General features: G+C 54.3%; 2 protein-coding genes across 6 annotated transcripts; one reads left to right on the top strand and one right to left on the bottom strand.

Annotated features, from left to right (window-relative positions):
* Nucleotides 1-1,154: 1,154 nt before the first annotated feature.
* On the top strand, nt 1,155-10,772 carry CFAP73 (cilia and flagella associated protein 73). Of its 3 annotated transcripts, XM_043901715.1 has the most exons (8): nt 1,155-1,322; nt 3,908-4,013; nt 4,790-4,894; nt 5,755-5,955; nt 6,731-6,970; nt 7,176-7,334; nt 8,953-9,041; nt 9,767-9,901. In XM_043901715.1, exons 1-7 carry the CDS (start codon nt 1,267-1,269, stop codon nt 9,028-9,030), a joined length of 945 nt encoding a protein of 314 aa, XP_043757650.1. In that variant the 5' UTR covers nt 1,155-1,266; the 3' UTR covers nt 9,031-9,041; nt 9,767-9,901. The 3 variants fall into 3 exon arrangements, with proteins under 3 accessions (XP_043757650.1, XP_043757649.1, XP_043757651.1); XM_043901714.1 differs by having other exon boundaries at nt 8,953-10,772; XM_043901716.1 differs by having other exon boundaries at nt 1,173-1,322; nt 6,731-6,952; nt 8,953-10,772.
* DDX54 (DEAD-box helicase 54) lies at nt 9,896-27,578 on the bottom strand. Of its 3 annotated transcripts, none has more exons than XM_043901703.1 (20): nt 27,380-27,578; nt 24,965-25,094; nt 23,901-23,971; nt 23,123-23,311; nt 22,727-22,776; nt 21,569-21,610; nt 21,347-21,442; nt 20,435-20,556; nt 20,252-20,313; nt 20,019-20,150; nt 18,555-18,765; nt 15,858-15,992; nt 14,993-15,226; nt 14,828-14,901; nt 14,018-14,212; nt 12,806-12,948; nt 12,599-12,712; nt 11,885-11,989; nt 11,467-11,579; nt 9,896-10,488 (listed from the first exon to the last, which is right to left on the bottom strand). In XM_043901703.1, the coding sequence occupies exons 1-20, from the start codon at nt 27,551-27,553 to the stop codon at nt 10,256-10,258; spliced, it is 2,625 nt and encodes an 874-aa protein (XP_043757638.1). In that variant the 5' UTR covers nt 27,554-27,578; the 3' UTR covers nt 9,896-10,255. The 3 variants fall into 3 exon arrangements, with proteins under 3 accessions (XP_043757638.1, XP_043757639.1, XP_043757640.1); XM_043901704.1 differs by having other exon boundaries at nt 14,993-15,223; nt 27,380-27,576; XM_043901705.1 differs by lacking the exon at nt 14,018-14,212 and having other exon boundaries at nt 27,380-27,576.
* Nucleotides 27,579-27,764: the final 186 nt, after the last annotated feature.

The following is a 27,764-nucleotide window of genomic DNA, read 5'->3' as shown; positions in this document are numbered from 1 at the left end:
AAGCTGTATCCATTTAGCTATCCATCTTTTAGAATGACTTTTACAAACGTAAAACTGACAGTCCCAATTGCTGGCTAGGAGATGGAGCAATCCAAACTCACATGCATTGCTAGTGTGCATATAAAACAGTGCAGCCCCTTTGAAAACCAGGTTTGCAGTTTTTTGTACAGTTAAACATGCACTTACTATATGGCCCATCTATCATACGCCTACGTATTTGTGCAAGTGAAAAGAAAGCTTCTGTTTGCACATAAGCCCTGCACGTGAACACAGGCTATATTTATAATTGCCCAGAATTAGAAATAATCCAAGTGGAGGACAAATAAACAAACTATAGTATGTTATCAAATACTACTCAGTAGTGAAAAATGCATGTCAATACGTACACGTCAGTATGAATGAATCACAGATGAATACTGCTCTGCGGAAAAAGCCAAACTTAAAAGGCTGATAATGTATACAAGTCTACTGAGGATATTCTGGAAAAGGGAAATCTACAGGGAAAGGTAATAGTGGTTTCCAGGGGCTGAGTGAGGACAAGGTGGATCACAAAGGGACACGAGGACTTTGGGGGGGTGATGAAAATATTTTGTATCTTGACTGTGGTGGCTATACAACTTTATGCGTTTGCTAAAACCCATAGAACTGTATGCTCCGTATACATGGTGCTAGTGGTAAAGAACTTGCCTGCCAATGCAGGAGACGTAAGAGACTCGGGGTTCAATCCCTGGGTTGGGAAGACACCCTGGAGGAGGGCATGGCAAGCCACTCCAGTATTCTTGCCTAAAAAATCCTATGGACAGAGGAGCCTGGCGGGCTACAGTTTGAAGGGTCGCAAAGAGTTGGACACGACTGAGCATGCACACAACACAGCTGATCACACAACCATGTTAGTGAAGCCCTGTCCCACCCATCCGGGAGGAGGTTTGACTAGCCATGATGCACCAACAGTAGCAAATTCTAGACCAAAAGACCCACGTCCTGTTCACTGCACCCCAATTTAGATTGGGAGTTCAAGGCTCCTCCAGAAAGGGCAGAAACTGCCCCCTCCCTGCAGCCCCCTCCCTCGGGGGGGGTGGGGCGGATTCTCCAGTCCAGGGCTGGCAATGGAATGTTGTGTCGTTGGTTGCCCAGGCGACCAAGACCTGCTGGGTGGCTGCCTTCCGGGAGTACTGAGCGTGCAAACCTTCCATCAGAAGCCCCCAGGGCCTCCTAGACTTGTGCAAAATTCCAGAAAGAAAGCAAGCCCGGGGCAACAGCGGGAGAATGGCAGTGCCCTGGGAGGAATATTTCCAACTGGTTTTGGAAGAGAAACTGTCTACGTGAGTGGTGTGCAGGGCGCACTGAGGCAGGCAGGACGGGTGGGCAGGAGTGGGTGAGTTGGCCCCTTCCTTCCCCCCACCCCTGGATCCTGGCTTCTAAGGGCAGTTCTTGGTAGGGGTTTATGGCCCCACTTCCCAGAGGAAGACACTGAGGCTTGCAGGAAATGGCAATTTTCCCAAGGTCTCAGGGGTAGTTAGGGCAGAGCTGGGTCAATAATCCAGGTCTCTGATCTGTGCCTGAGCCCCACCCCTAGCTGATACTCAGTTGAGATGAAATCGTTCGACCCAAGGTGGGAAGGAATTACTCTCGCACCCTCTCCCTGCAAACTACATTTTAGAGGAAGATTGGAAGAAGCTTGTCAGCCTTGTTCAGCACTGTGGCTGGAGGGGGTCCCAACTTCAGTATCATTTAATATATCATTATATATATATATATATATATATAGGCTGTGCAGCATGTGAGATCTTAGTTCCCCTACCAGGAATCTGCCTGCAATGTAGGAGACCTGGGTTCATTCCCGGGTCTGGAAGATCCCTTGAGAAGGGCATGGCTACCCACTCCAGTATTCTTGCCTGGAGAATTCCATGGACAGAGGGGCCTGGTGGGCTCCAGTCCTCGGGGTCGCAAAGAGTCAGACACAACTGAGTGACTACTGCTTTCAGTTTCACCAGGAATCAAACCTGTGCTTTCTGCAGTGGGAGTGTGGACTCTTTTTTAAGATTTATTTATTTAGTTATTCCTATTTTTTTGGCTGTGGTGGGTCTTTGTTGCTGCACATGGGCTTTCTGTAGTTGAGGTGAGCGGGGGCTGCTCTTCGTTGCTGTGCATGATCTTCTGATGGTGGTGGCTGGCTTCTCTTGTTGCGGAGCACAGGCTTTAGGAGCGCAGGCTTCAGTAGTTGTGGCTTGCAGGCTCAATAGTTGTGGTGCAAGGGCTTACCTGCTCCGGGGCATGTGAGATCTTCCCAAACCAGGGATCAAACCAGTGTCCCTTGCATTGCAAGGCGGATTCTTAACCACTCGACCACCAGGGGAGCCCGAGTGTGGACTCTTAACTTAGGGGAGTCCCCCAACTTCAGTCTCAGAATCAGTAAAATGGGAGGGTTTCCCCTGGACCAGAGCTGGGCAAGCCGAGTGGAATTGTAGGACATCCCTCCTGCTTCTGACACAGCTGACCCTGTGGGGCTGGGTCCAGCCTCTCCTCTCTCCTGGAAGCCTGGCTCCAGAGCTCAGTCTCCTAGACCCTCCTCCACAGAGATCAACTTGCAGCTCAGTCTCAACTTGGCCTTACAGAAGAGCTGACCTTCCTGCTCCCCACTCAGCCTGCCAGCAGCAACATCCTTCCAATGTCGAGGTTCCCCTTTGAACTCCTCTCTCACCGCCTCATCACCCCATCTGCTCTGCTCTCCAGTGGTACCCAGAACCCACCACTCTTTACCTCTCTACAGAGCCACCCAGACCAGAATTGCATCCTCTCCACATTATCCTGTGATCTGTCCTGGGTCCCCTGCAGCTGCCCGACCCCTCTTATTGGTCTTGCTCCCCACAGCAGCCAGAGGGGTACCTCCTCTGCTCCAAACCCTCCCATGCTTCCCATCTCACTCGGAGTCAAAGCCAGAGACCCCCTTCATAGCAGCCCACTGCAGTCTGACCCTTGTAACTTCTCTGATCTCAATTCCCATCACCCTGCTCCTCCCTCCCTTCCCACCACACTGGCCTCCTGGCAGCTCTTTCTACATACCAAGGTCCTTCTTTTGGGGTCTGGCATTGACTATTCCCTCAGCCTAGAATCTGTTCCCTGCAGCATCAACATGGCTCCCTGCCTCTTCCCCTTCAAGTCTCTGCTCAAATGTCCCTTTCTCAGAGACTTTTCTATCTCCTTATTGAGAGATTTCCTTTAGTCTGCTGACTTTCATCTCAGTCCCTACCATGTCCCAGCATAGTTTATTTTTATTATTTTTTATTTTCGCTGTACCACACAGCATGTCAGACCTTAGTTTTCTGATCATTAGTCAAACCTGCGCCCCATGCTTTGGAAGCCTGGAGTCTTAACCACTGAACTGCCAGCGAAGTCCCTCAAAGTATGAAAGTGAAAGTGTTAAGTCGCTCAGTCGTGTCCAACTCTTTGAGACCCCACGGACTGTAGCCAACCAGGCTCCTCTGTCTATGGGGATTCTCCAGGCAAGAATACTGGATTGGGTAGCCATATTCTTCTCCAGGGGATCTTCCCGACCCAGGGATCGAACCTGGGTCTCCCACATCTCAGGCAGATTCTTTCCCATTTGAGCCACCAGGAAGCCCAGGGAAGTCCCTAGCATAGTTTGTTGTTTGTTAGCTTTCTTTTCTGTGTCAAATAGTGGTATGCCAGCTCCTGGAGACCAAGGATCTGTCTGTCTTGACCAAGGCTGCACCCCCCAGTGCCGAGAACAGTGCTTGGCACAGAGTAGATTCTCGGGACAATTTGCTGAATGAGTAAAAAATTCCACAGCCAAGAGGTGGTTAATAGAGGCATGTTAGGCACCACTGGAGAATTTGGGGGCCCTACCTCTTGCCTCCTTTACCCCCACTTCCTTTTGCCCCTCTAGGAAGATCCCAGAGCAGAACACAGACCACATCCCCCCAGTCCTGCGTCTCTTGGAGAAGAGGCAGGAGCTGGTGGATGCAGACCGGGAGCTTCAGGCCCAGAAGGAGGTGAGCCACTCAATGTAGTCCCTGAAACTTTTGGGGGACTCCAGACCCCTCCAAAAAAAGATGAGAAAGTGATGGATCCAACTTATTACTACAAGGTCTGAGACAAGCCACTGTGCTGAGCCTTGCTTTCCTCATCTGTCAAATGGGGGTCAAATGAGATCAGTGGTTGGTGCAAATCAATGCGCATTGAGCAGCTACTGTGTGCAGGATATGCCCTGGGATCAAAAGTCTCACCACAGCCCCTGCCCTCATGGGCTCAGCCTAGAGAAGAGAACAGACAAGTGTCCAGGTAATGACTGCTGTGAGGGGGGAAGCACTGAGCAGGGACGGCAGGAGCCCAGAGAAAGCCCCTGTCTCTACACAGGGGTGGTCACGGAGGACTTCCTGGAGGAAGTGATGTCTTAAGGATGGCTGAAGGGCAAGTCAGCTTCTCCAGCAAAGAGGGATAGGGTGAAAAGGGAGAAACACACAGAGGGGACAGCATATACAAAGACAGGAAGGTGAGGACAAAACACAGGTGAGTAAGAGTCTGGAAAACAGTGTTGAAGGAGACAGGGTGAGATGAGGCCGGAAGGAAGAGCAGGGATGCTGACATGCAGGGGCTACAGGAGGGAATTTGGGCTTCATCATGGATAGTGGGGGGCCACGGGTAGATATGAGCCAGGGTGCAGCAGCAAGATTAAGGGCAAAAGATGAGCAGAGTTAAATACGAACCTGAAAGTGCTGGATAACTTGAAACCCCAAACACACACAGATACCTACTGCTTACCGGCCAGGTGTTCGAGATCAGAAAGGCCTCCCTGAAACAGCGATGGGAACAGTTGGAACAGAAAGAGCAGGAGCTAAAGGGGTCATTCATCCGCTTTGAAAAGTTTTTGCAGGTATGTGGAAACTGGTGGGGGAAGGCAGGGCAGAGGTCACAAAGTCACAATCCTATGAGCCAGACCGGTTACAGAAACTTAAAAAGTGGGTTTACCCAATTAAAAAGAATAAAGTAAGACCATCTGCAGCAACATGGATGGTTGTCATACCTAGAGATTCTCATACTTAGTGAAGTTAATCAGGCAGAAAAGGAACATTGTATGACATCCCTTATATGTGGAATCTAAAAAAAAAAAATCATACAAATTAAATTACCTACTTACCAAACAGAAAGAAACTCACAGACTCAGAGAAGGAATTTATGGTTTCTGGGAAGGCAGGGCAGGGATGGATGGAGGGGTTTGGAAATGGGTGGGGAACAGATAGTTAGGGAGTTTGGGATGGACATGTACACACTTCTATATTTAAAATGGATAACCAACAAGGACCTACTGTATAGCATAGGGAAATTTGCTCAGTGTTATGTGGCAGCCTGGATGGGAGGAGAGTTTGTGGGAGAATGGATACATGCATATTTTATGGCTGAGTTTTTTTCGCTCTTCACCTGAAACTATCACAACATGGTTAATCTGCTATACCCCAATACAAAATAAAAAGTTTCGTGTTTTGTTTTTTTTTTTAAGTGGCCTTAGCAATATAAAAGGGACCGGTGGGAAATACACACGAACTGCCTGCAGCATTTTAAAAAGCGTGGGAGAGGAGTGAGGGGCCGAAAAGATTCTAGTTGAATTTGGCCCGCGGACCATCTGTTTGCAACCCGTGACTCAACGTGTGAATATTGGGACGGAGTGGCTGCGGCGAGCTCTGCAGGCTCCCAAGTCTTGGGAGTCGTTGCCTTCTCTCCATCCCTCTTTCCCAGGACGCCGAGGCCCGGCGCAGCCGCGCACTGCGGAGAGCAGCGGAGGAGCGGCACCTAGTGGGCCGCCGGGAGGCGGAGGCGCTGCGGCTCCGGGCTCAACTGGCCGAGCTGCAGCGGGAGCGCGCGCGGCTGCAGCGCGGGCTGCAGCGTCTGAAGCCCTGCGCGCGCCTGCTGGGGCAAATGTTGGAGCTGCTGCCCGAGGTGAGCGCCCTGCAGGAGGTTTTGGGGTTCAGTGTCACGTGCAGCCCCGGGCGGCCTCAGGGACGGCTTTGGAAGTGTGCATTAGTGAAGCGCTGACTGTATGTCAGGAGTCACCACTTACTTAGCACTAACTGTATGCCAGGAACACGCTTTGTTCTTGAATTCTCCCTAAGGTCTAATGAAGTGAGTCTTACTGTCAACCCCATTTTACAGACGGTGCAACTGAGGCTCAGAAAGATAACCTACTGAAGGACACACAGGCATGTGGGGGAGGGGGAATCCAGGAACTCGTTATAGTTCAACGAAACAATGAATTAACATTAATCACAGGCAGTGAAACTTAGATGGGTTTAACGGTAGTGGTGGGGAGTGAAAGTCGGTTTGGTCGTGTCCGACTCTTTGCGACCCCATGGACTATGCAGTCCATGGAATTCTCCAAGCCAGAATACTGGAGTGGGTAGCCTTTCCCTTCTCCAGGGGCTCTTCCCAACCCAGGGATCGAGTCCAGGTCTCCCGCATTGCAGGCGGATTCTTTACCAGCTGAGCCACAGGGGAACCCAAGAATACTGGAGTGGGTATCCTATCCCTTCTTTAGCGGATCTTCCCAACCCAGAAATCGAAACGGGGCGGGGAGGGGCGAGAGTAACTATCACTTGGGGCGCAGGGATGTGTGATGCCCTCATTTCACAGTTGGGCTAAGGAGGCGCGGGGTTTGGGCGTGGGGAGGGGAGGGAGCCGCAGGCCCGGTGAGTACCCGCTCTCGACCCCATCCCAGTTCCAAGCGGTCCCCGAACTGGTGGAGCGCTTCGACGGGCTGGCGGACATGCAGGCGGCGCTGAGGCTCACGGAGCGCCAGCGGCTCGCGGAGTTGGAGGAGGCGCGCGCGCGGCTGCAGCGGCTGCGGGACTCCTGGCAGGACGAGCTGCTTCTGCAGGGCCAGCGGCGAGCGCATCTCCTGGAGCGACTGGAGTCGGCGCGGGAGCGCACGCTGCACTGGGTACCGAGGCCGGAGGAGGTGGGCGTCCGGGACCCCAGGCTCCCACCGCCTGGGAGGAGAGCCGGGGTTAATAACAGGAGATGCGGTAACCCTTCTTTCATGGGCAGTTTTCCTTGAGAGAGCCTACAGGGATCTGACTTGTGGGAAGCAGAGGGGAATGGGGCTCCAGCCCTTTTCAGGCCGGCTCACACCTTAATGGGGCAGGGGGCGGGGTGTTCTGCAGGAATCCAAGTGGATTCAGATCCAGACCACGGCGGCTGAGAAGACCTTGCTCCTGGGACGCACCAGGATGGCAATACTCAATATGTACCAGCTAGTGTGTCAGCATCAGAGTCGGCCACCCGCCCTAGACATCGAGGACGCCGAGGGGCAGCTGGAGCAGGTGAGGACCCCTCTGCAGGTCACCTCCAGCCCCCCAACCTTTGGGAACATACAGTGCCTGCAATCCCACCTTCTCTGGGTTGAGCATGACCCTCTGTGATCAGAGCCCAGTCTCTTAGCTGCATGCCCGCCTAGCCCCCTGCCTGGGAGCCTTGGATCAGTCTCGACTCTGCTGCTGCGAGGACAGAAGGAAGTCGGACCATCTCTGGCTCTCAGTGGCTTCACTGTGCACTAGGCCAGGGTACACTGATGCATACAATATATTTATGCCAAGAGTTCTTTTGTTTTAGGATCAAACAGCACAATCAAGTGACAACATGGATAAAACCAGGAGATGGAAATTCACTTTTAATTAGTCCCTGACCCTCTGGCTCCTGCAGGGGCACGCCTCAGCTTCCCCTGGGGAGTGTGAAGGCAGGGTTGTACAGTGGTTTTTCTTTCTGCACAATGGCATCACAAAGGTCATTGTGTCCAAGGATGCCCGGTTTTTCTATTCACTCAGGTTTGTAAGGTGGTAGAACACGTGACCTGGTTTACACTGGAGGGAGGGGGTTTCTAACGTTGGACCCTTGTTAGGATTCTAGTGGGTCCCCAAAGCATAGCCCCTTTGAGAAGTGGAGGAAACAAAGCGAGGCACCCCGCCTTGGCCCCAGCCCACCTCACTCCCGTCCTGTACCCAGAGGCCAGAATTCCAACCAAATGCCCAGAACTGGGTCCCCAGAGCCTACCTTAGTGCCTCATCCTGAGTCAGGCGGATTCATGTGTACACCACTGTTCTCTCCAGTGTGGCCCAGGTACCCCAAGGGACAAAAGGAGACTAGGAGGGACAGAGGCTCGGTATGAAATAACGCAAAAGCCAGTCCCTTTTCAACCAACTCTCTGATCTTCCCAAGGAGAAAGGTTCAGTGGGGTTGGGGTGGGGGGGGAGGTGGTGACAACATGCCTTTAATGCCTGGAATATCCCTGGTCTCCAGGGCCTGGGACTCACATTTTTTGTGGGCAACTGTAGCTGCCAGAATTCAGTAACCTGGTTTCCCTTTCATTTTGTTATTCTTCCAGTTACCCCCACTTATGACAAGGGGTAATTTAATCTCTTTCCACTTTTGATGGAGACATAGTTTCCTTGTCAGATGTTTATTTCAGTGACAAAGGTGAAGGAAGAGCCCAAGGTAAGATTACCATCACGTTCTAGGTCTTGGCAGTGGATCCATGGGTGTTCATTAAGCTCATTTCAATAAACAGGTTAATTTAAACAAAATAAAGGTGAAGATGAGAGTAGGTCATACACTAATGAATATGACTGATCGAACTAAAAGGAAAAAAAAGAACTGATGTAAGTGAAAATACTAACTCAACTATAATACAGGTAATAACCAACTAGAAAACTGAAAAGTGCCTGTGAATGAATTGCTTGGAAGGCTTGGACTGAGATGTTGGACTGAGGCTTAAAAAACCCAGAAGGGTTTAGGCCAGGTTCACTGCCCCTGGGGAGCCAACATCACTGCTATCTAATAGGAGTCCCTAACCCCCACCCCTGCTTTGCATCCTCTGGTGTTTTGGGAGGTGGGGACTGGACCCTCAGGGGCTGGGCTCTGACTCTGGCTGTGTTGGGACCCCAGGTAAAGCTGTCCATTCTGGACCTCTCCACCACACTGGCCGGACTCCGGCAGGCTGAGCCCACTGCCCCTACCTCCTGACCCTGACCCAGGTGAGCAGCGGGAGAGGGACCCCTCGAGGGACCCAGCCTGAGGACAGGGGAGGTACACATTTCCTATGGGGTGTGGGCTGAGTGGCTCTCACCAGAAAGATGGGAGGGCTGTGGGGTGTACACAAGAGGCACATAGCAAGTACTAAGTAAATGTGAGCTACATGGGGGCCCCAAAACCACATCCACTATGTGGTCTGGTACCTGGTCCACCCTCCCAGGGCAGTGGGAGCATTTAAACCAGCTGATGTTTGTCAGGTTAGAACGGGGCCTGGCACAAAAATTCTGGGAAATTCTAGATGAGTGTTTGGTAAGTAAAGTAAAATAAAGGACCAACAAGAGGGTCACATGCGGACACCATTCCCAGGGCGTCTGCTCACAAAGGCTCCTCCATAATGGACTGGCGCTGAGGGGTGGCCAGTCTGAGAACCCAGCTGCAAGATGCAGCCCATGACCTTCCCAGGGCCCCCAGCAGGGGCTGAGGAGCACAGGGCTTGGAGGAAAGCAGAGGTCAGAACAGGTTTTGACCTCTGGGTATGTGGTGGACTCTTCGCAGCCAAGAGGAGCACTGCATGCTCTGATCCTTGACCCCACATCCCATCTGCCTCTCACCATCCAGTCCCAGCTGCAAGCCTGTCCTGGTGGGAGGAAAGGGACCCAAGGGCCAATTTCAAGGTCCTCAAACCTTGGCAACCTACCCATCCTCTGAGCCTGACTTTTCTCATCAGCAAAATGGAGACATCGGCAGAACCCACACAGGACCCACCCACACGCTCTCGGCTCATCGGCACTCCAGCTGAAATTCCAGCACCCTGGTCTGTCCCTTCCAACTCCTCAAGCAGACTGTGCTCCTGGTCCACTGGAGATGCTCAATAAAGGTTTATTACATTAAAAAAAACATCACTGGGCCTCAGGCACTCAGGGCTCAAACCCATGGGGCCACCACCTCTGAATCTGGAACACATGACAAGCAGCAGCGCTGAGGTGCCAGCTCAGGTTGTGGCCTACCTGGCACACTCCTATGAACCCTTCAACACCCTACTCGTGTGCCCTGTCTTAGGCAGAGGCAGCTGCTGCCCCTCTGTGGCACTCCTTTGCATGGGCCAAGGGAGCTCCCCCCCGTGCTCAACTCAGGGCCAGGCACACAGCGGCACACGGGGAACGCTGCTGATGTCCACGCCTGGACCAACTGAGGAATCGCGGGCTGTGTCACCTTCTTACATCCTCTTCCTCATCTTGCCCTTCTTGGAAGGGGCGCCCCGGCCGAAGGCGCCCTGCTGCAGCTCCTGCGCGCGGCGCCGGTTGCGGGCAGAGAGCTGCTTCAGGCCCCCACGCTGCAGGAAGCGCATCTTCTGGGCTCGGCGCCGCTGCTTCAGGATCTGCTGCTTGGTCTTGAGCTCTGAGCGCACGCGGCCTGTGGGGGTGCCAGGGGTGCGGGGCTGGGATGCACCTGCCGGGACAGAGATGCCAGGAGCTCAGCTTTCGGGTCGACTCCCACTGTCTTCTCCTCCCAGAAATTCCCGTCCCCACTCCCATTCTGTGTTCAAGCCCCAGCATCTGGCAGGTGGTAACCGCTGAATAAGGCTTAAGTTGTCTACTGTAACGGGCAACAGCATGGACCCTCTAGCCCAAACTGTCGGGTTCAAATCCCAGCTGTGATCTCATGGACAATGACATAGCTTTTCTGTGCCTCAGCTTCCCCGCCTGTGAATTATGAATAGCATCTACCTCCAAGGTCCCAGAGAGACGTAAATGAGTTACGTGTGCAGTGTTCAGAACAAGGCCTGGTCCACAGTAAGGCCTCCTAACTCTCAGAATCAAAAATCACTCAACAAAGGCATTTCAGCACCTCCTCTAGGCTGGGCACTGGAGACCCAGGCAGACTCCAATCCCTGTCTCTATGGACTCTATTGTCTAGGCTGTAGCTTAACCTTCTTCTGGCAGAAGAGAAATCAGAGGAGGTCAGTGAGGAGAAGGGACTTGTCCATGGTCACCCAACAAAGTGGTGGCGGCGGGTAGGAGCAGTCAGGCGCCTGCCCCAGCCTACTCTCCCGGGTCTCTGGGAGGGCACTCTTACCCCTTGCCCAGGGCCTCCCTGGTGGCTCAGAGGGTAAAGCGTCTGCCTACAATGCGGGACACCCGGGTTCGATCCCTGGGTCAGGAAGATCCCCTGGAGAAGGAAATGGCAACCCACTCCAGTACTCATGCCTGGAAAATCTCATGGAGAAAGAAGCCTGGTAGGCTACAGTCCACGGGGTCGCAGAGTCTGACACACCTGAGCAACTTCACTTTCACTTTACCCCTTGTCCACCTTCGTCTGTCACCCGCTGAAGGACCCAGGCCGCGCCAAGAGGACCAAGCACCCGAGTTGACCAAAAGTACTACTTGGCAGCCTGGGTTTTAAGGACGACCCTCCCAGGGCTCTTACCTTGCCCTCGGCCACGCTTCCCACCTCTTCGCTCTGGGCCGCGACGGTCAGAAGCTCCTTCTTCTTCTGAGTCACGATCATCGATTTTCTGTTTCTGTTTCCACTTTTGGTAGCTGGGGGACTGCATTAAGGAGGCTACTTGTGGCACGGAGACGCCCTTGGCGCTCCTGGGGTGTGACCATGCTCCCCTCCCCAACCAGGACACAGGCCTCACCTAAAAGGGGTTTGGTGGTTGAATCTGCTGGACTCTGCCCCGTCCCTAACCCCCACCTAGAGGAAGCCGCGGGGGGTGGGGGTGGGGGTGGGGTGGTGGTTGAGCTAGGCCACGCCCTCCATGACCCCGCCCCCCCCACCTACAGTGGCTGTGCTGATAGAAAGAGCTTGGGCCCGCCCCCTCTGGTCCCGCCCTCCAGGATACAGGTCCCGCTTGTAGGAGCTGCTGATGTAGCGGCCACTCTCAGTCTTGATCTTTTTCTTGTCCTCTTGTCCTGACTGTCCCACAAACCGCTTCTTCTTCCGGTCCCTGTGGGAGGAGTTGGGAGGTGTGCCGCGGAGGGAGGTGGCCCGCTTCCCCTCCGGGCCTGTGTCCCTCTGACCTCTCATCGCGTTGTTGGGAGGATTCAAGGAAAGCAGCATGCCCGCGTCTGGCATGCAGCAGGTGATCGGTTAAGGCCCGTTCCCTGCCGTTCCTCACCATACCCTGGCATCCCAGGCCTCCAAAAACAGTGTGGGGGCGTCTGGGGATTAGTCCAACCTGGCAGTCTGGGTCAGGGGCACAGGCCCCCTGGGGGGTTCCCCACCCCCACTTTACCACCTCCTGGCTCTGTGACCCTGGACTGAGTCACATCACTTCTCCAGAACCAGAGTTCAAATGGGCAAACTGGGTCATGAGCCCCTGTCTAGAAAGACTAGCCCCCCAGAAGGGCAGATGACCACATGGTGATTCTGGGCGGGGGGGGGGGGGGGTGTCATGATCTGTGCTCCAAAGGACCCAGTGAGGGGTGGGAGGTGACATAATTCCTGCTCTAGGGGATCAAACGGGAGTCAGGACAGTCAGGGGGTCACATGTCTGTTGTGGGGACCAAGTGGAGGGCAGGTGAGCATGGGAGGGGTGTCCAGCTGGCTCACTCACCACTTGAGCTGCTGCCGGCCCCTGGTCAGGCTCTGGGCTTCGTCTCCCATCAGGTCCAGCACTGCGCCAGCCACCTGCTGCTCGAAGGCGCCCCCATCCCCGCCGACGCTCAGGCTGCAGAGGGAGGGTGGAGAGACACCCTGAGGTTGGGAGGGGGGCCCAAACGCCCACCCCACTCCACCCCCGCCAGGACCAGCAGCCACTCACCCCCGCTCGCTGTCGAAGTCCTTGGGCCGGTAGGGGATGTAGAACGCCTGGTCCCGCTGCCGCGCCTCCTCCCTCCGCCTCTTGGCTCCCCAGTGGGGTCCGGGCTGCTGCCGCTTCCGGCTGACAACTTCTGTGAAGACGTCCTGGTGGACGGAGGCCCAGCGTCACCTGCAGCCCCCAGGGAGCAAACTGGTCTCCCCACCCACCAGCCCAGCTGGGGTCTAGGGCCAGGAACTTCTGGGACCCTCCGTATCCTCATCAGGACCCGAGCACCAGCAGAGACTGGACTGGTAGTGTGGGGGTGGGCAGGGTGCCGGCCAGGGTGAGCCCCACCACGTGCTAGGCCCAGCTCAGGCCTCCAGTCACATGACCAAGGCAAAGCCCCCATCCCTCTCTGGGTGGCCTTGCTCTCTATGATGTGGACTAGTCCAGCGGTCTTCAAGCGTATTTTTTGCCTACTGGACCCTCTGTCTGAATCAAGCATTAGAAGAGCAGGCCCAAGGCCTTATCCACCAGGTGAATAGGACACCCTGGACCCCCAGCCATGCCTTTGGCCATGAAGGCCCAGTGCCTGACCCTGCCTGAATCATGCCTCCGCTGCTGCCAACTCGGCCCCTTCCACCTGCCCGGACCCCAGGCTGAGACAGACGGTGATGACGACACGGCCACCTGGGCCTGTGGGAACCCTCCACGTGCCGTCTTCAATCTGCCCAGTGGACCCAGAACTGGGTACTGCGATCACGTGGCTGCAGTGCCCTCGACTACCAGAGTCTGGAAATGAACTTTCCAGAAACTCACTTGGCGGCAAAAGCCGACCTGAGCCGACAAGAGGCTGTGACTGCCCTCTCAGCATGGGGACCAGCGCAGCTCACTGTGGAAACTGAAGCATTTCACGGCAGTGACACCCCAGACCCTGCTGAGGGTGTGACATCATCCACAGGGGACCCACCGTAAAGACTCAAGTCCTGAAACGCACTTGGTGCCCTGGGCTTCAGGCAAGGGATGGTGGATGAGACTATGACTCCCTTTCGTAGATAGGGAGGCTGGGGCTGGGTCACTGGTTCCCCCAAATGTCAGAGGTGACTGGAATCACTGCCTCCACCCCTAGCAATGGCTCAAAGCCCTGAGGTCAGCCCCGTGGGCTGCTGGGACTTGACCCTCCTGTCCCCGACCCCAGGCCACACTCCAGGGTCCCCAGTATGGGGCCTGCACCTCTACACTCTCTCCCGCCGCCTCCTCCTTCTCAGCCTGCTCCTCCTGCGGTGCTGGGAGGCTCGGGGCCAGGCCCTCCTGCCGCTCCTGCCGTCCCTGCTGGAAGCTGGCGATGGCTTTGCGGTCCTTCTCCCGCTTGGCGCGCATCACCTGGCTGCTCAGGTCGCGGCTGGAGGCGTTGATCTCAAAGATGGTCTGTAGAGGGGACACCCGAGGCCCTCACCCACTGGCCGCTTCCTCCCCAACTCCAGCCTCCCCAGCTTGGTGTGCGCTCCCTGGTATTCCTCCCAGTTCCCTTCCATTCATTCCTGGCTTTTCACAATCATGGAGGGAGGCCCAGAGAAGGCGAGTAACTGGCCTAAGGTCACACAGCTGGGACATGCCAGATCTGGGATTTCAACCTAAGTTCACTGGCTCCCAAACCAGTACCTTTAACCATTCGGGTCTCCTGCTCCGTTTTTCCCGGCACCAGCTGACAGGCCCTTCCTGCTTTTGTGGGCATCTCCCATAGGCCTTTCCTGCTTTTGTGGGCGGCATCCCAATGGGAGTCAGGAGATAAGAGCTATGGAAAGCCAGCTCCTCTAACAGGCCTAGGGCAGGTCACTGCCCTCTATGAGCCCCAGGCTGCCCATCTGTATGGAAGGCCTGGGAAATGCGCTGTTGCACAGCAGGGATGGTTCCAGAGCAAGCAGAACCTTGGCTCTAGGGATGCTGACACAGCTAGAGCCACGGACTGAGAGGGTTCCCTGCTCGGGGAGTCAGTCCCGCCGGGGACTCGGGCACTCAGCCGGACCCAGGCCCCGCACTCACGGCCCGGGAGCGGTAGTTCCTGATGCTGTCCACCAGCCTGAGCCGCTGCAGCTCCTCCTGCTGGAAGCGAGAGCCTGGCAAGCGGGAGGGAGGGAGGCGTGAGGTCCGGCAGGTTCTGCAGGGTCCACCGTCTCCACCCCGCGCCCGCCCGGGACAAGGACTCACTGAAGAGGGGATGTAGGCCCAGCCCGGCGAGGTCCAGCTCCTTGGCCCTCTTGATGGACTCGGGCGAGGGCGCCGGCCGTGAGCGCACATACTGCTGCTGGGCGTTGTCGGCCACGCGGCTCAGGCCCCGCAGCTCCAGCGACGCCTCCAGGCTAGTCCGCAGGCCGCAGTCCTCGTCGTCCACCACGCCCTGCGGCACCCGGCCCAGTACACCATCCCCGCCTTCCGTGCCTGCTGCCCACCAGGAGCCCCGGTCAGAGACCGTCCTCTGCCCACGGCCCCTCCCCAGCCCCGCTCTGGGTCCTGAGTCACTAAAATCAGCCCCACAAGGGAAACCATCACTTATCGAGCAGCTCCTCCTGTTTTTATAAATACACATTTACAGATCACACCCCCCTCTACTCAGGTCTGTATTGTCTGTGGCTAATTTCACACTACAAGGGCACAAGTGAGCAGCTGCCGGGCATCAGGTGACCTGCAGGGCCCAAGATGTTTACTATTGACTTTGCAAGTGAAAGTGTTAGTCGCTCAGTTGTGTCTGACTCTTTGCGACCCCATGGACTGTAGCCCACCAGGCTGCTCTGTCCATGGGATTCTCCAAGCAAGAATACTGGAGTGGGTTGCCATTCCTTTCTCCAGGGAATCTTCTTGACCCAGGGAAGGAACCCAGGCCTCCTGCATTGCAGGCAGATTCTTCACTGCCTGAGCCACCAGGGACACCCTTATCTAGCGCTTTATCTGCCTTTCAAATACAGACATCTTCCCCTGGGGTCAAATTCCAAGCCAGGACAGCGTGGCCCACCTCCACCCCGTGTCCACATCATGAACTCCAGGGGGACCCAGTCCCGCCCCAGCTTCTACTCACCTGAGGGCTCCTCAGGGGGACGGGCAAGGGTCAGAGCACGGCCCAGGAACAGGTGTAGGTCCAGCAGGTAGGGGACCTCGTCGGGGGCCACCAAGGAGTAGGCCGTGCCGCTTCGGCCGGCCCGGGCCACGCGACCTGCAGGAGAAGGTGGTCAGACAGGGACAGAGGCAGAAGACCCCAGAGCCCAGCACGAGCCCCACGTGCCCAGCCCTAAGGGAGGAGCCACGCCACGGCCCCACCTTACTGAGCAGGGGCCACCTAGGAAGGGGGCAGGGCAGTGAGAATCACTGGGGCTATCTGCCCGAGAGGTTGTGACCCACACAGTGCTCTGGGAGGTCAGCAGAAAAAGACGCAAGAGAGACTTCCCTGGCAATCCAATGGTTAAGAATCCATCTTGAGATGCAGAGGACACGGGTGCAATCCCTGGTCGGGGAACTAAAATCCCACATGCCACAGAGTAACTGACTAAGCCCGTGAGCTGCAACAAAAGACCCTGCACGATGCAGTGAAGACCCTGGGTGCCACAACTGAGACCCGACGTGGCCAAATAAATAATAAGATTTTCAACAAAGAAAGACACTGCTCTTCATCGGTTATCAGAGGTCTTCAAGCATCCCCACGATGGGCGATTTTTCCCAGAGAAATAACCCAGGGTGCAAAGATTCAACCGCAGAGACCCCTACTCCCTCTGGAAGAGCAGCAAACTGGAAATCACCTAAAAGACGTACGGACAGAGGGTCAGTTAATTAGCTGATGACCACCTGGTGGGTACTACACAGCTGAGGAAAGAGGCTGCAAACCGCGGTCTGTGGCCAAATCCAGCCCCAGCCTCACTGTGTAAAGCTTTATCGGCGCACAGCTGCTCCTTCATTTACATATTGTCTGAGGCCGCTTTCAGGCTACCAGAGCTGAGATCTGTAACAGACTACATAGCTCCAGGGCTCCAAGAAAAAATATTTACCATCTGGCCCTTTACAGAAACAATTTGCCGACCCCTGTCACAGAATGGTGTTTAGATGATGAATGAAAAATATGCATGATGTACACAGAGGTAAGAATACGGTTATAGGTAAGAACGGCCACTGTGGGGACTTCCCTGGTGGTCCAGTGGCTAAGACTGCACTCCCAATGCAGGGGGCCTGGGTTCAATCCCTGGCCAGGGAACTAGATCCCACGTACCACGACTCAAAGTTCACGTACCACAACTCAAGATCCCGCATGCCACAGCCAAGACCCAGTGCAGCCAAATAAGTAAGTTTGAAAATAAGTTTTTTTGTTTTTTTTTAAAAAAGGAACATCCAGTGTGATTTTAATTTTGTGTTAAGTAAATCCATGGAGAACATGACACTTTAGCTTGTTTCTGCATCTTGCAAAAACCACATGTCATCATGTTCAGAAGATTTCGTTTGTGGTGGTCTGATTCACACTGCTGGTCATGTAGCACTTGAGAAATTCCCTTTGGGGGTTTGGAGATGCCTCAAGGGATGCACAGGGCCAGCCCTCCCAAAGCAACGGAATCAAGGGTACAGCACGCAGCAGCCAACGGGGAGACGAGGCTGGAGACCCAGGTGGAGGCTCCCTCGCACCCCAAAGGACCACCCATGGGCAGCCCACCACGGGCAACCAGAATTTACCCATTCGACAAAGTTCAATTATATGCAAGACAACTGAAAGAAAGCAGCCCACCAGACACTTCTCTCACACGAACTTACTTACTTGTATTTATAAATATAACACACATATTTATGAGTTAAAAGAAAAAAAAGGGAAGTAGGTTGATGGTTACCAGGGGCTGGAGAAGGGGAAGAAGGAATTAGATTAATGGGTACAGGGTTTCAGTTTGTTAAGACAAAGATGCTCTAGATAAAGAAGGTGGGTGATGGTTACACAACAATGTGACCATACTTAATGCCACTGAACTTACACCTGAAAGTGGTTAAAATGATCACTGTATGTTTATGTATATTTCACCATAATTAAAAAAAAAAGAATCCCAGACACCCCGCTTTGCTACGTGTGTGACACCTGGCTAGTTCTGAACCTCCCTGCCTCCGTTTCCTCATCTGTAAAATGGAGCCAGTGCGGCCGGTACTGCACAGGGTTGTTGCAAAGACAAAAAGAGCAAGCAGAACACCCGGGCCAGCCTCACATGACGAGCACCTGTGGCCATCACATCACCAGTGGGGGTGGGGGACTTCCAGGAGGGGAACGTCCTGCCTTCTAGGTGTTTTGCTCCATTTTCAAATTTTCCTACAACGTGTGGACCTTACTTTTATAACTGAAAGACGGAATGGAGTGAGTTGGCCTGGGTGGACTGGGGCCTGACAGGCTGCCTGGATAAAGTAGGGAGTCAGGAGACCCCGTCCACAGTTGATGGAGCAGGAGGCAGGCAGTGCAAAGGTTACAAAGGTCCCCAGGAGTTTTAGGGAGAAGACTGTAGGGAAGAGGGGTCGCACCATCAAGGACCCTGAAGGCAAAGAGAAGCAGAGGACTGGGGAGCCCAGAAAACTCGGGAGCATCACCTCCTTAAGAGTCTGAGGCTGCCAGACAGATCCGCTCCCCAGAGAATCTGACTTATCGGTCTCCTCCTTGGGCCTTGGTTCCCCAGCAGCAGCGTCAGGAGTCGAGTCCTGTGCCCTCAGTTCTTGCCGGGACTTGGCACCCCCGTGGGGTCCAGTCCAGCCATGGGCTCCTTACCTACGCGGTGCAGGAAGAGCTTGCCCTTGGCAGGGAAGCTGTAGTTGATGACGCTGTCCAGCAGTGGGATGTCCAGGCCCCGGGCGGCCAGGTCAGTCACGATGAGGGCCGAGCACTTGCCGTGTGTGAACCTGGCCAGGTTGATCTTGCGGGCCGTCTGGTCCAGGGCGCTGTAGACGTGGGCACAGCTCACCCCCTGGGTCGCCAGCAGCTGCTCGGAGTGAAGACCGGAGAGAGGGAGAGGGGCTAGACACGGTGGCAAGACCACGGGCTCTGGAGTCAGGGCCCTCAGTTTGAACCCTGGTTCAGCTGGGTGACCTCAGTTTGGCATCTTCATCAGTATAAACGGGACTCGTATCACCTCTCACCTTGGCAAGGTTGTTTGAGTGTCAAAAAAAGATGACACGTGCAGAGAGGTCTCCCTCAGGGAGGCTGCAAGTGCCGCTGTAAGACACACAAGTCTCATCCTGATTCTGTCGCTAACAGGCTGTGTAACCTTGCCCAAGTTTCCTAACCTCCCTGTGCCTTCCCTTTCTTCTGTAGAATGGGGAAAGTAAGTTTCCTCTCTGTAATTTTGTTACAAGGATTAAATGAGCTACTATACACACAGTGCTGAGAACAGGGCCCACAACACAGGAAGCACTGTGAAAGTGGTAACTGCTCTTTAAAAACGACTTTGGTTTTATTCATCAGTGACTCCAGCAGCCATAGGGAGGAAGCACCGTTAAATGTGTCATGTGAGTGAAACCCAGTGAACTGCGACCTCAGATAACAGACCCCAGGTGTGGCTGACCCGAGGCGGCTGCATTGACTCGGGAGGGGCCCGGGCATCCTTGGGGGTTAGAGGACTCCCTCCCTAGGAGGGTGACAGGTGTACACGTGCAGAAAAGTTCATCAAGCTGCTCACGTAAGATTAGGGCACTTTATACAGCTTACAGGATGCAGGTTATTTCTCAATTTAAAAGAGAGAAATGTGGGATACTAAAAACCTATAGAGAAATGATGGGACAGCTGAGATACACTTCAAAATACCCCAGATGGAGCGAGGAATATTAGAGATAAATCAAGGCTGGGTATGAGTTGATAACTGAGTACCTGAGAGTTCATTATGCTATTTTCTGACTTTGCTGTGTGTCTGAAATTTTTCGTGTGTGTGTCTGTGTGTGTATTTAGTCACTTCAGTCGTGTCTGACTCTGCGACCCCATGGACTGTAGCCCACCAGGCTCTTCAGTCCATGGAATTCTCCAGGCAAGAATATTGGAGTGAGTTGCCTTTTCCTTCTCCAGAAATTTTTCATAACATCTTCAAAGAATAAAAAAAATGGACAGCCCTCTGGCCAGGCCCGAATCCCGCTCTGGTGCTGCTCTCTAGTGGCCGAATCCGGAACTGCAGCTCCGAGCTGGCGCTGGAGTAGGTGTTGGTCCCCAGGACAGGAGGGAGGGGATGGGGGCGTCCCTGCTCACCTCGCTGAGATATTCCGCGTGGTGCTTGGTGGCCACAAACACGACCGTCTGGTCCTGGGGCCGCACCACGTTGCGCAGCAGGTGGAGCAGCACCGCGGCCTTGGCGTCCTCCCGCACCAGGAAGAAGGAGGTCTGTGGAGAGACGCGGGTTACTTGGGTTGGCTCGCGGGGGTAGGGGGGATGGGGTCCTGGCCCCGCGGGCTGGGGGAGGGGCACGGGTGGAGCCGGCTCACCTTCAGCTGCTCGTTGAGTTTAGAGTCCACGTCTAACCGGATGAGCACGGGCTCCGTCAGGCCTGCGGTGGGCAACGGAGGAAGATGGGCGGGGAGTTGCTGAGAGTCAAGACTGCCCACCCCCCACCCCCCAAGTACTGATGAGTTTCCCAGCCCCCAGCCCCGCTCCTGCGGCCCCCTCACCAGCTCGGGCGAACTCCACCAGCAGCTTGGGCAGCGTGGCAGAGAACAGGACAGTCTGGTGGCCCCCCGGAAGGCGGCCGATGATTTCCTGGAGCTGCTCTGCGAAGCCCATTTCAAAGAGCCTGGGAGGGCAGAGGCAGAGCACAGGGCAGGGTCAGGAGAGGGCCTTCCGGTCCAGTGAGTCCCAAATCTGCCATCCTGCCGTCATTGCTGTCACCTGGGCAGGTGCTTCTGTAACTCAGCTCACTTTCTCTATTTGACAACCTTATCCTAAGCAGTCATGATCTTGGTACGTGGGGCCTGGTCTCAGTTATGCTTTGTGTTGTTTTGTTTTGTTTTGGGTGCACTGTGAGGCATCCAGGATCTTGGTTCCCCGACCAGGGGCCAAATTAGGACCCTGAATTAGGAGTGCAGAGTCTTAACCACTGGACCACCAGGGAGGTCCTTCTTGTTTCCTACAAATTCAAATAAATGATAGCAGCCCTCACTCTGGGTCAGGCATGGCTCTATATAAATAAAACTTCCCCTGTGAAGTGTGTGCTCTTTTATTCCCACTTAGTAGCTGAGGCAGGCCACCAAGGTCCACGGATCCTCAAGGATTTGCCCAAGTTCGCGGAGCCGGGATCAGCTCCCACCCCTGTCTGGCTCCAGACTGTGCTCTCAGCCTTGTGCTACTTTTTATCTCTTTGAAATCATGTGTTTGCTGTTTTAATCTTTTCAATATTCCTAAAGGCAATATAAAAGGAGAACTGTTGGTCCAGGGAGCCCCATCAGCTCTCACATGACCTGCAGTCTGTGGCCCACTTTGGGGAAGACACTGCTTCAGTCTGGGCTGCGTAGGTCTCTCCTGGCAGAGCCCTCCCTCCTGGCCAACCCTGACATGAGTTCCCGGGAATGAGCCTGCAGCCTTACCTGTCGGCCTCATCGAAAACCACGTACTCCACACTCTGCAGCTTCAGGTTCATCTCCACAGCCACATGCACCAAGCGCCCAGGGGTAGCGATGATTCTGGAAGTAGTTGTGCTGGCCAGGTCACCTGGGGCCAGGGTCACCAGCATAGCCCTCCCCCCACTCCCCAGGCCCTGGCCGTCGGGGAAGGGACCCCAGAGCCTCATCCGCAACCCAGAGACTCACATGTCAGGATTTTCATGCAAGGCTGCAAATTGGTCTTCCATCCTAGGAAGAAGAGGGGGTATCTGTCAGCTTGATCGAACAGGTTTCTTTTGTCTCTCTCCCTTCCCATCTCCAAATGCCTAGATGAGTCCCACACCTTGACCCCAGGCTTGGAACTGGGGAAAAGCTATTGCTGAGGTACTAGGCAAGATCATTGACCGGACAAGGGCTACAAGTTCAAACATACAAAAGGACTGATAACAACAAAGTTCTCCAAAGAGGACTCAACCACAGAATCCATCTTTCACTCAGTTCAGATCGAAACAAAACTGCCTTTGACCCACAGCATCACCGAGCAACTAACCCTGGAACTCCCAGCTCCACCTGGAAGCAGGTTTCCTGGATCTCTATGTCCTTGCTCTCACACCATTTAAGCATACATCCCTAACTCTAGTTCTCCTCTGAAAACACCTCGGGACACCTGTAGGAGTCTGGAGGCAGAATTCTGGGCCAGGTCCAGCTTATGGAGGTATTTCTGACAACCACAGCAATAGAGATAATAAAGTATAATGTAGGCAAAAGAACACTGAAAAGCAAAACATTCTCTCAGTGAGAATCAAGAGTGACTGGTGACAGTGACATCCTGAGAGAATAAAGAAGGGGCTGGCTGCCCTTTGAGGGAGAAAATGTGGGACAGGGGCAGGGACTCTAATCTTAGCTCTACTTCCAGACCACCGTGTGGCTCTCTGGGCCCATCACTTCCTCAGTTGGCTCATCTGTAAAACAGGTGTGGGGCCTGTTACCTCAAAAGGACGGTATAAGCACATCAGGAAAAATATAGTGTTTTGTAAATTTGAGCTATCAAGAACATCCCTTGATTTGTGTGCATTCCACCTGAAACAGCCCCAAATTAAGCATATTAAAACATATACAACTAAGCAACCCATTTGGGTGACCCTGGTGCTTCCAGCTCTCCTTTAGGAACACCAGAACCTATGTCTGAGTTGTGTGGGAAATTTCTTTCTGTATTTTACTGTATGTTTCCCCTTGCTGGTATTTCAGGAATGTGCAGAGATGTTGCTGTTATTAACAAGCAGCGTGGGCTCTGTCCATCTGATGGGGAAGCCCAGGCAGGCTTGCTTTGGGGGCCACCACGCAGGGCACCAAGGGGGCTCTTACTTGTCCCCACCCAGGATCAGGGCAGTCTTGAGGCCAGTGAACTTGCCGAGCTGCGGGGAGAGAGAGAGAGAGAGACTAAGAAGAGCTGGTGATGGGAGCTCAGGCTTCCCTGGTGGCTTGGTGGTAAAGAGTCCCCTGCCAGTGCGGGAGAGGAAGGTTTGAGCCCTGATCGGGGGAGACACCCTGGAAAAGGAGATGGCTATCCGCTCCAGTATTTTTGCCTGGGATGTTCCATGGACAGAGGAGCCTGGCCGGCTATAGTCGCTGGGGTCACAGAGAGTTGGACACGACTGAGCAACTGAGCATGGCTAAGGATGGGAGCTGACCCCGTCCACTCAGGCCTCACTGACTGGTCCCAGCTCAATCTAGCCACCCTGTCCCCCCGCCCAGACACACCTCCTTGGTGAACTTCATGGTCTGCAGGGCCAGTTCTCGGGTGGGTGAAAGGATGAGGGCACGGGCCCCAGTCTGGGCACTGTGGGTCTTGAGCCGCTCGAACATGGGGATGAGGAAGCAGGCGGTCTTGCCGCTGCCCGTCCGGGCCATGGCCACCACGTCCTTGCCGTCCAGGATCATCGGGATGGTCTGCAGGGGAACGAGCGGGGCAGGGGAGGGTTCAGTTCCTGCATCCACAGACCACGTGATCCGGAGCGTCAAGTCCCAGCGGAGAATCTGGGCATCTCAGCAGAAGGGGTGGGGCCTGTCTCCCAGCCCTGATCCCACTCTTGTTAAAGCCTGTGTGCACAACTCCAGGGGTGTTACTCCTAACTCTTTCGACCTTTGGGACACCTCTCTCCCGGTTAAGCCAGGCTCTGCCTCCCCATCTGGTCCTCCTCCTCAGGACCCCAGAGAAACGCTGTCTCCCTCTTGGCTAAATGTCTGAGGACAACTATCATGAGACGACAGTGGGTGATGACGGGGTGTCTGTGAGCTGTCGGGGCAGGGACTGAGCAGGGTGCAGCTTAAGTGGCAAAGAGGCCCCGAGTCGAGCATCTGCCCTGCTGGGCCCGACTTTTCTCCACTTGTGAATGAGCAAGCTGGTGGGGCTTCAGCCAGAGTAAGGGGGGACAAGAGATGTGATGGCTGGGACAAGGGTCGAATGCCAAGAGGCCAGATGGACGGGTCAGGTTGGCATCCCCTCCTTCTGACCCGCAACAGCGTCCCTGCCCCGTACCTTCCTCTGGATGGGTGTCGGCACCTTGTAGCCCTTCTTCATGATGCCTTTGAAGACTGGGTAGCTCAGGCCTGGGAAAGACACGGGAATAGCCAGGGAGCTGAAGAAGCCCCTATGACACATGGCTGAAAACTGCATGGGACAAATGACTGTCTCATCAACAAATAAACAGCAAGGAAAAAAAAAGCAATAGAACAAAGCTGATGGATTAATAGAGACTGAGAAGACAAGTTTACTGATTGTGGGGTATGAACTGCATTTGGATTCTGATATGAACATTCAATGCCGTGGGCTTCACTGGTGGCTCAGACAGTAAAGAATCTGCCTGCAATGAAGGAGATCTGGGTTTGAGCCCTGGGTTTGGAAGATGCCCTGGGGGAGGGTATGGCTACCCACTCCAGTATTCTCACCTGAAGATTCCCATGGACAGAGGAGCCTGGTGGGCTACAGTCCATGGGATCACAAAGAGTCAGACATGACCGAGCAACTAATACATATATATGTACATACATAATGCCGTGAGACAATGGGGGTCTGAACACTGATGGGACCTGGGATGACACTGAGAAACTGGGTTTATTTCAGGTGGAGGAGGGTCCTGCATCTCTTGGAGGCAGGTGGGAAGTATTTAGGGACAGGAGGAGATGGCTTCTTTCTTTGCCCAGTTCTCTATCTGGGTGACTGTCTTTTTCTTATTGATTTGTAAAAGCTCTTTATATATTAAGGTTATTAGCCCTTTGTTCCACAGTTGCAAATACATTCCAATATAGCATTTACTTTAACTTAGCCTACAGTGTTTTTTCGCATACACATGTCTAATTACCATTCAGCCCCCAGATATCTTTGCCTGTTCCTGCAACAGCATCACCTAGAGTCTTGCCCTAACTGTTCTCTCATTCTGTCAGGCCCGCTGCCCCCATAAGAAGGCCATGACTGGCTTGGAGATTATCTGCTGCTTCCATCCACCCAAGCCTACCATAGTGCAGTCTGGAACAGAGCATGGAGGCCATGATGACCCCCTGTGACTCCGCCCACTCAAGTTCCCAGATGCCTGGCTCACTCACCCATGGACTGGAAGCCTCCTGATTTCTTCTTCTTCTTGTTCTGAGCTCGCACCATCTCCCGCGTGTCTGGCTCCACGTCTGAGGTGCATTCCGAGGTGGGGAAAGTGGGTAGGGGTCTGCCAGGCGCCAGCTGGGAGGGAGCAACAGAGAGGAAGCATCACTCCAGGTATAGTCAGACCACTAGGGGCAGGGAAGGGGGCTGTCCTGCTGCCAGGCCCCTCCAACTTGCCCTCATTCAAGATGTGTTGCTCCTGTGAGATCATGTGACTTCTCTGCCAAAGGGCTCTCCTTTGACTGGACGAAGACAGGGCAGTGAGTCTGAGAGTAGGCTCTGCAAACAGACTGCCTGTGTTTCAGTCTCAACTCTGTCACTTGCAGCTGTGAGACCTCAGGCCAGGGGACTTCCTTGCCCAGAGCCTGTGTTCCCAAATCACGAAAATGGGGATGACAGGAGCATATGTCTTACAGGGTGTTGTGAAGTCTAAATGGGTGTGTGTAAAGCTTAGGACAGTGCCCAGATGGTGGTACCATCATCATTATCATCCAGACCAGTCATTCAGAGCCCTCAAAACTTTGGGAAGCAAATCAAAACATCTATTAAGACTGAGGGAGACTTTTCCAATTTGTCCTGCACCCCTCTCCCTCACCCCCTTTCTGATCCATCACCCCTCCCCAGATCTATTCTCTCTCATTCCTGGCTTCCTGTCTCTGCCACCCACTTGTCCTAGAACAGCTAAATGAAGCCCAGACACCTCCTCTGGGGAGCCTTTTTGGACTAAAGCACTGTCTTCTTCCTCTCAGAAATAACATTTATAAAAACACTAATTCATAATAATGGCCAAAACTTATATGGCACCTATAAGCCAGGTGCTGTGCTGAGCGTTCATATAAATTAACTCATTCCTCACAACAACACTGTCAAGCAGCTATTATTATTTAGTCTCTTTTACAGAGAAGGAAACTGACACAAAGAGAGGTGAAGTGACCTGGCAAAGTCACACAGCCAGTAAGGGATATGAACTCTGGCTTCAGAGTCTATGTTCTTCCCTATGTGCTCCTCTGTGGTCCAACACAACCCTCTAGGTCAGAGCTGTACCTGTCTTGTACAGTCCCTGAGATAAGAATGGTTTTTAAATTTTAAAAGGTTGTAACAAAATCAAAGAAGACAGTTATATGACCGTGTATGACCTTGCAAAGCCTAAACTATTTACCATTTGGTCCTTTACAGGGAAAGTTTCCCAACCTACCCCTGCTCTAGATAGACATCTGATAACAAAGTACCTGTAACACACTGGTGCCCCAGCAATATTTACTGAAGAGTAGAATGTCTGAACACTGTCATTTCCTCCTTTCCACAGTGTTTGAGGCACACAGAATCAACTACTTGCTACCCGTGCAGAAGGTGAGGCACACACAGAGAGGTTAAGCAATTTCTTCCTCCTATACTCCCAGAGCCAGTACAAGGTGTTGAACACCTGGCCTTGGCCCGTAGTTATAGAGTACCTACTGTGTGAGGCTCGGCTGAGAGGGAATAAGGTCCCCATCTGGTCCCTACTTCTGAGGAGCCTAATACAAATGCCCACTCATTCATCTATTATACCCAGAGTCTTCCCTGTGCCAGACATCCGCTAAGTACAAGGTTGGGAAAAACAATAGGCTACAGCTCTTTTGCTCCCTTGGGGCTCACACCTGCGCCGCCCCCCCCCCCCCCATTTGCATACACTTGGCACTCAGTAGTGGAAATAGCACAGGGCCTGGAACCATGCAGTCCTGGATTTGAATCCTGGCTCTCCCACTCACAAGCTATGAGGGCTTGGTCAAGTTCCTTCACCCCTCCAGGCTTCTGTTTCTTTCTCTGTAAAATGAGGATAAGTACTTAGCTCGCAGGGTTGATGTGGGGATTAAATGATAAGGCTTATAAAAGCTCTTAGCACGGAGCCTGCACACAGTAAGTGATCAACAGACGCGAGTTTAATTTATTATTAGTTTCCCAGAGGTTTGGGGGCGTCGCTGTCTCAAAGCCACGAGGTGCAGCCTTCTCCTAATTCGTCCTCCCAAGAAACCCCAAACTCTCAAAAGTCCAATGTTCACCACCCGCACTTTTCATTGGACGAATGGAAACGAGGATCCGCCCCCCTTGGCCAGGAAGAAGCCAATGAGAAGCGCTAGACCAAGCGTCAGCCAGGAAGGCCCGCAGGCCCCCAGCTTACCCAGCACCGAGGCTTCGGACGTCTGGACCCCGGGTGTGGAGGGTCCTGGGACACGTGCTCAGGCCGGAGGTCCTGCCCTGACCCCCCGGCCAGCCGATCTCTCCCCATCCTCAGCCGTGCCCGCTCCCCACCTGGGGGAACTGCCGGGCACCGCGCGGAGCCGGAGCTCGGGCTCCGACGTGTATCCCAGCCCTGCGCTCCCTACCTTCTGGGCCCGGGCGTCATCTTCTGCCTGGATCTCAAACTCGCCGTCCTCCGAGTCGCTGCTGCGGGACTGGGACGCCGCACCCCGGCGCTTCCGGAGCCCCTTCTTCTTCTTCCACTGGGCCATGTTAGCTCTGGACCGCGGTGCGGCCGCCGGGCGCGTGCCGGCAGCCATGCGGGCCCCGGCACCGGGAAACGGGAGGGGGCGGAGCCCGTGGGGTCATACCAACAGCGCGGCGGGGGCAGGGGGACGCCTCCACGAGGCCCCGGCTGCGTTCCCGCTCCTTCTGCTGCCTCCGGAGGCTTGATCCACATGCACGCACATACTCCCCTTGCTGGCGCGGGAGGTCCCCCTTCCGAAGCTTTGGGGAGCTCCGGGGGGCGTC

The sequence above is a fragment of the Cervus elaphus genome, chromosome 5 (genome assembly GCF_910594005.1).
Source record: "Cervus elaphus chromosome 5, mCerEla1.1, whole genome shotgun sequence".
Classification (NCBI taxonomy): domain Eukaryota; kingdom Metazoa; phylum Chordata; class Mammalia; order Artiodactyla; family Cervidae; genus Cervus; species Cervus elaphus.
Note: the sequence above shows the minus strand (reverse complement) of the source record. Positions and strands in the feature narration are given on the sequence as shown.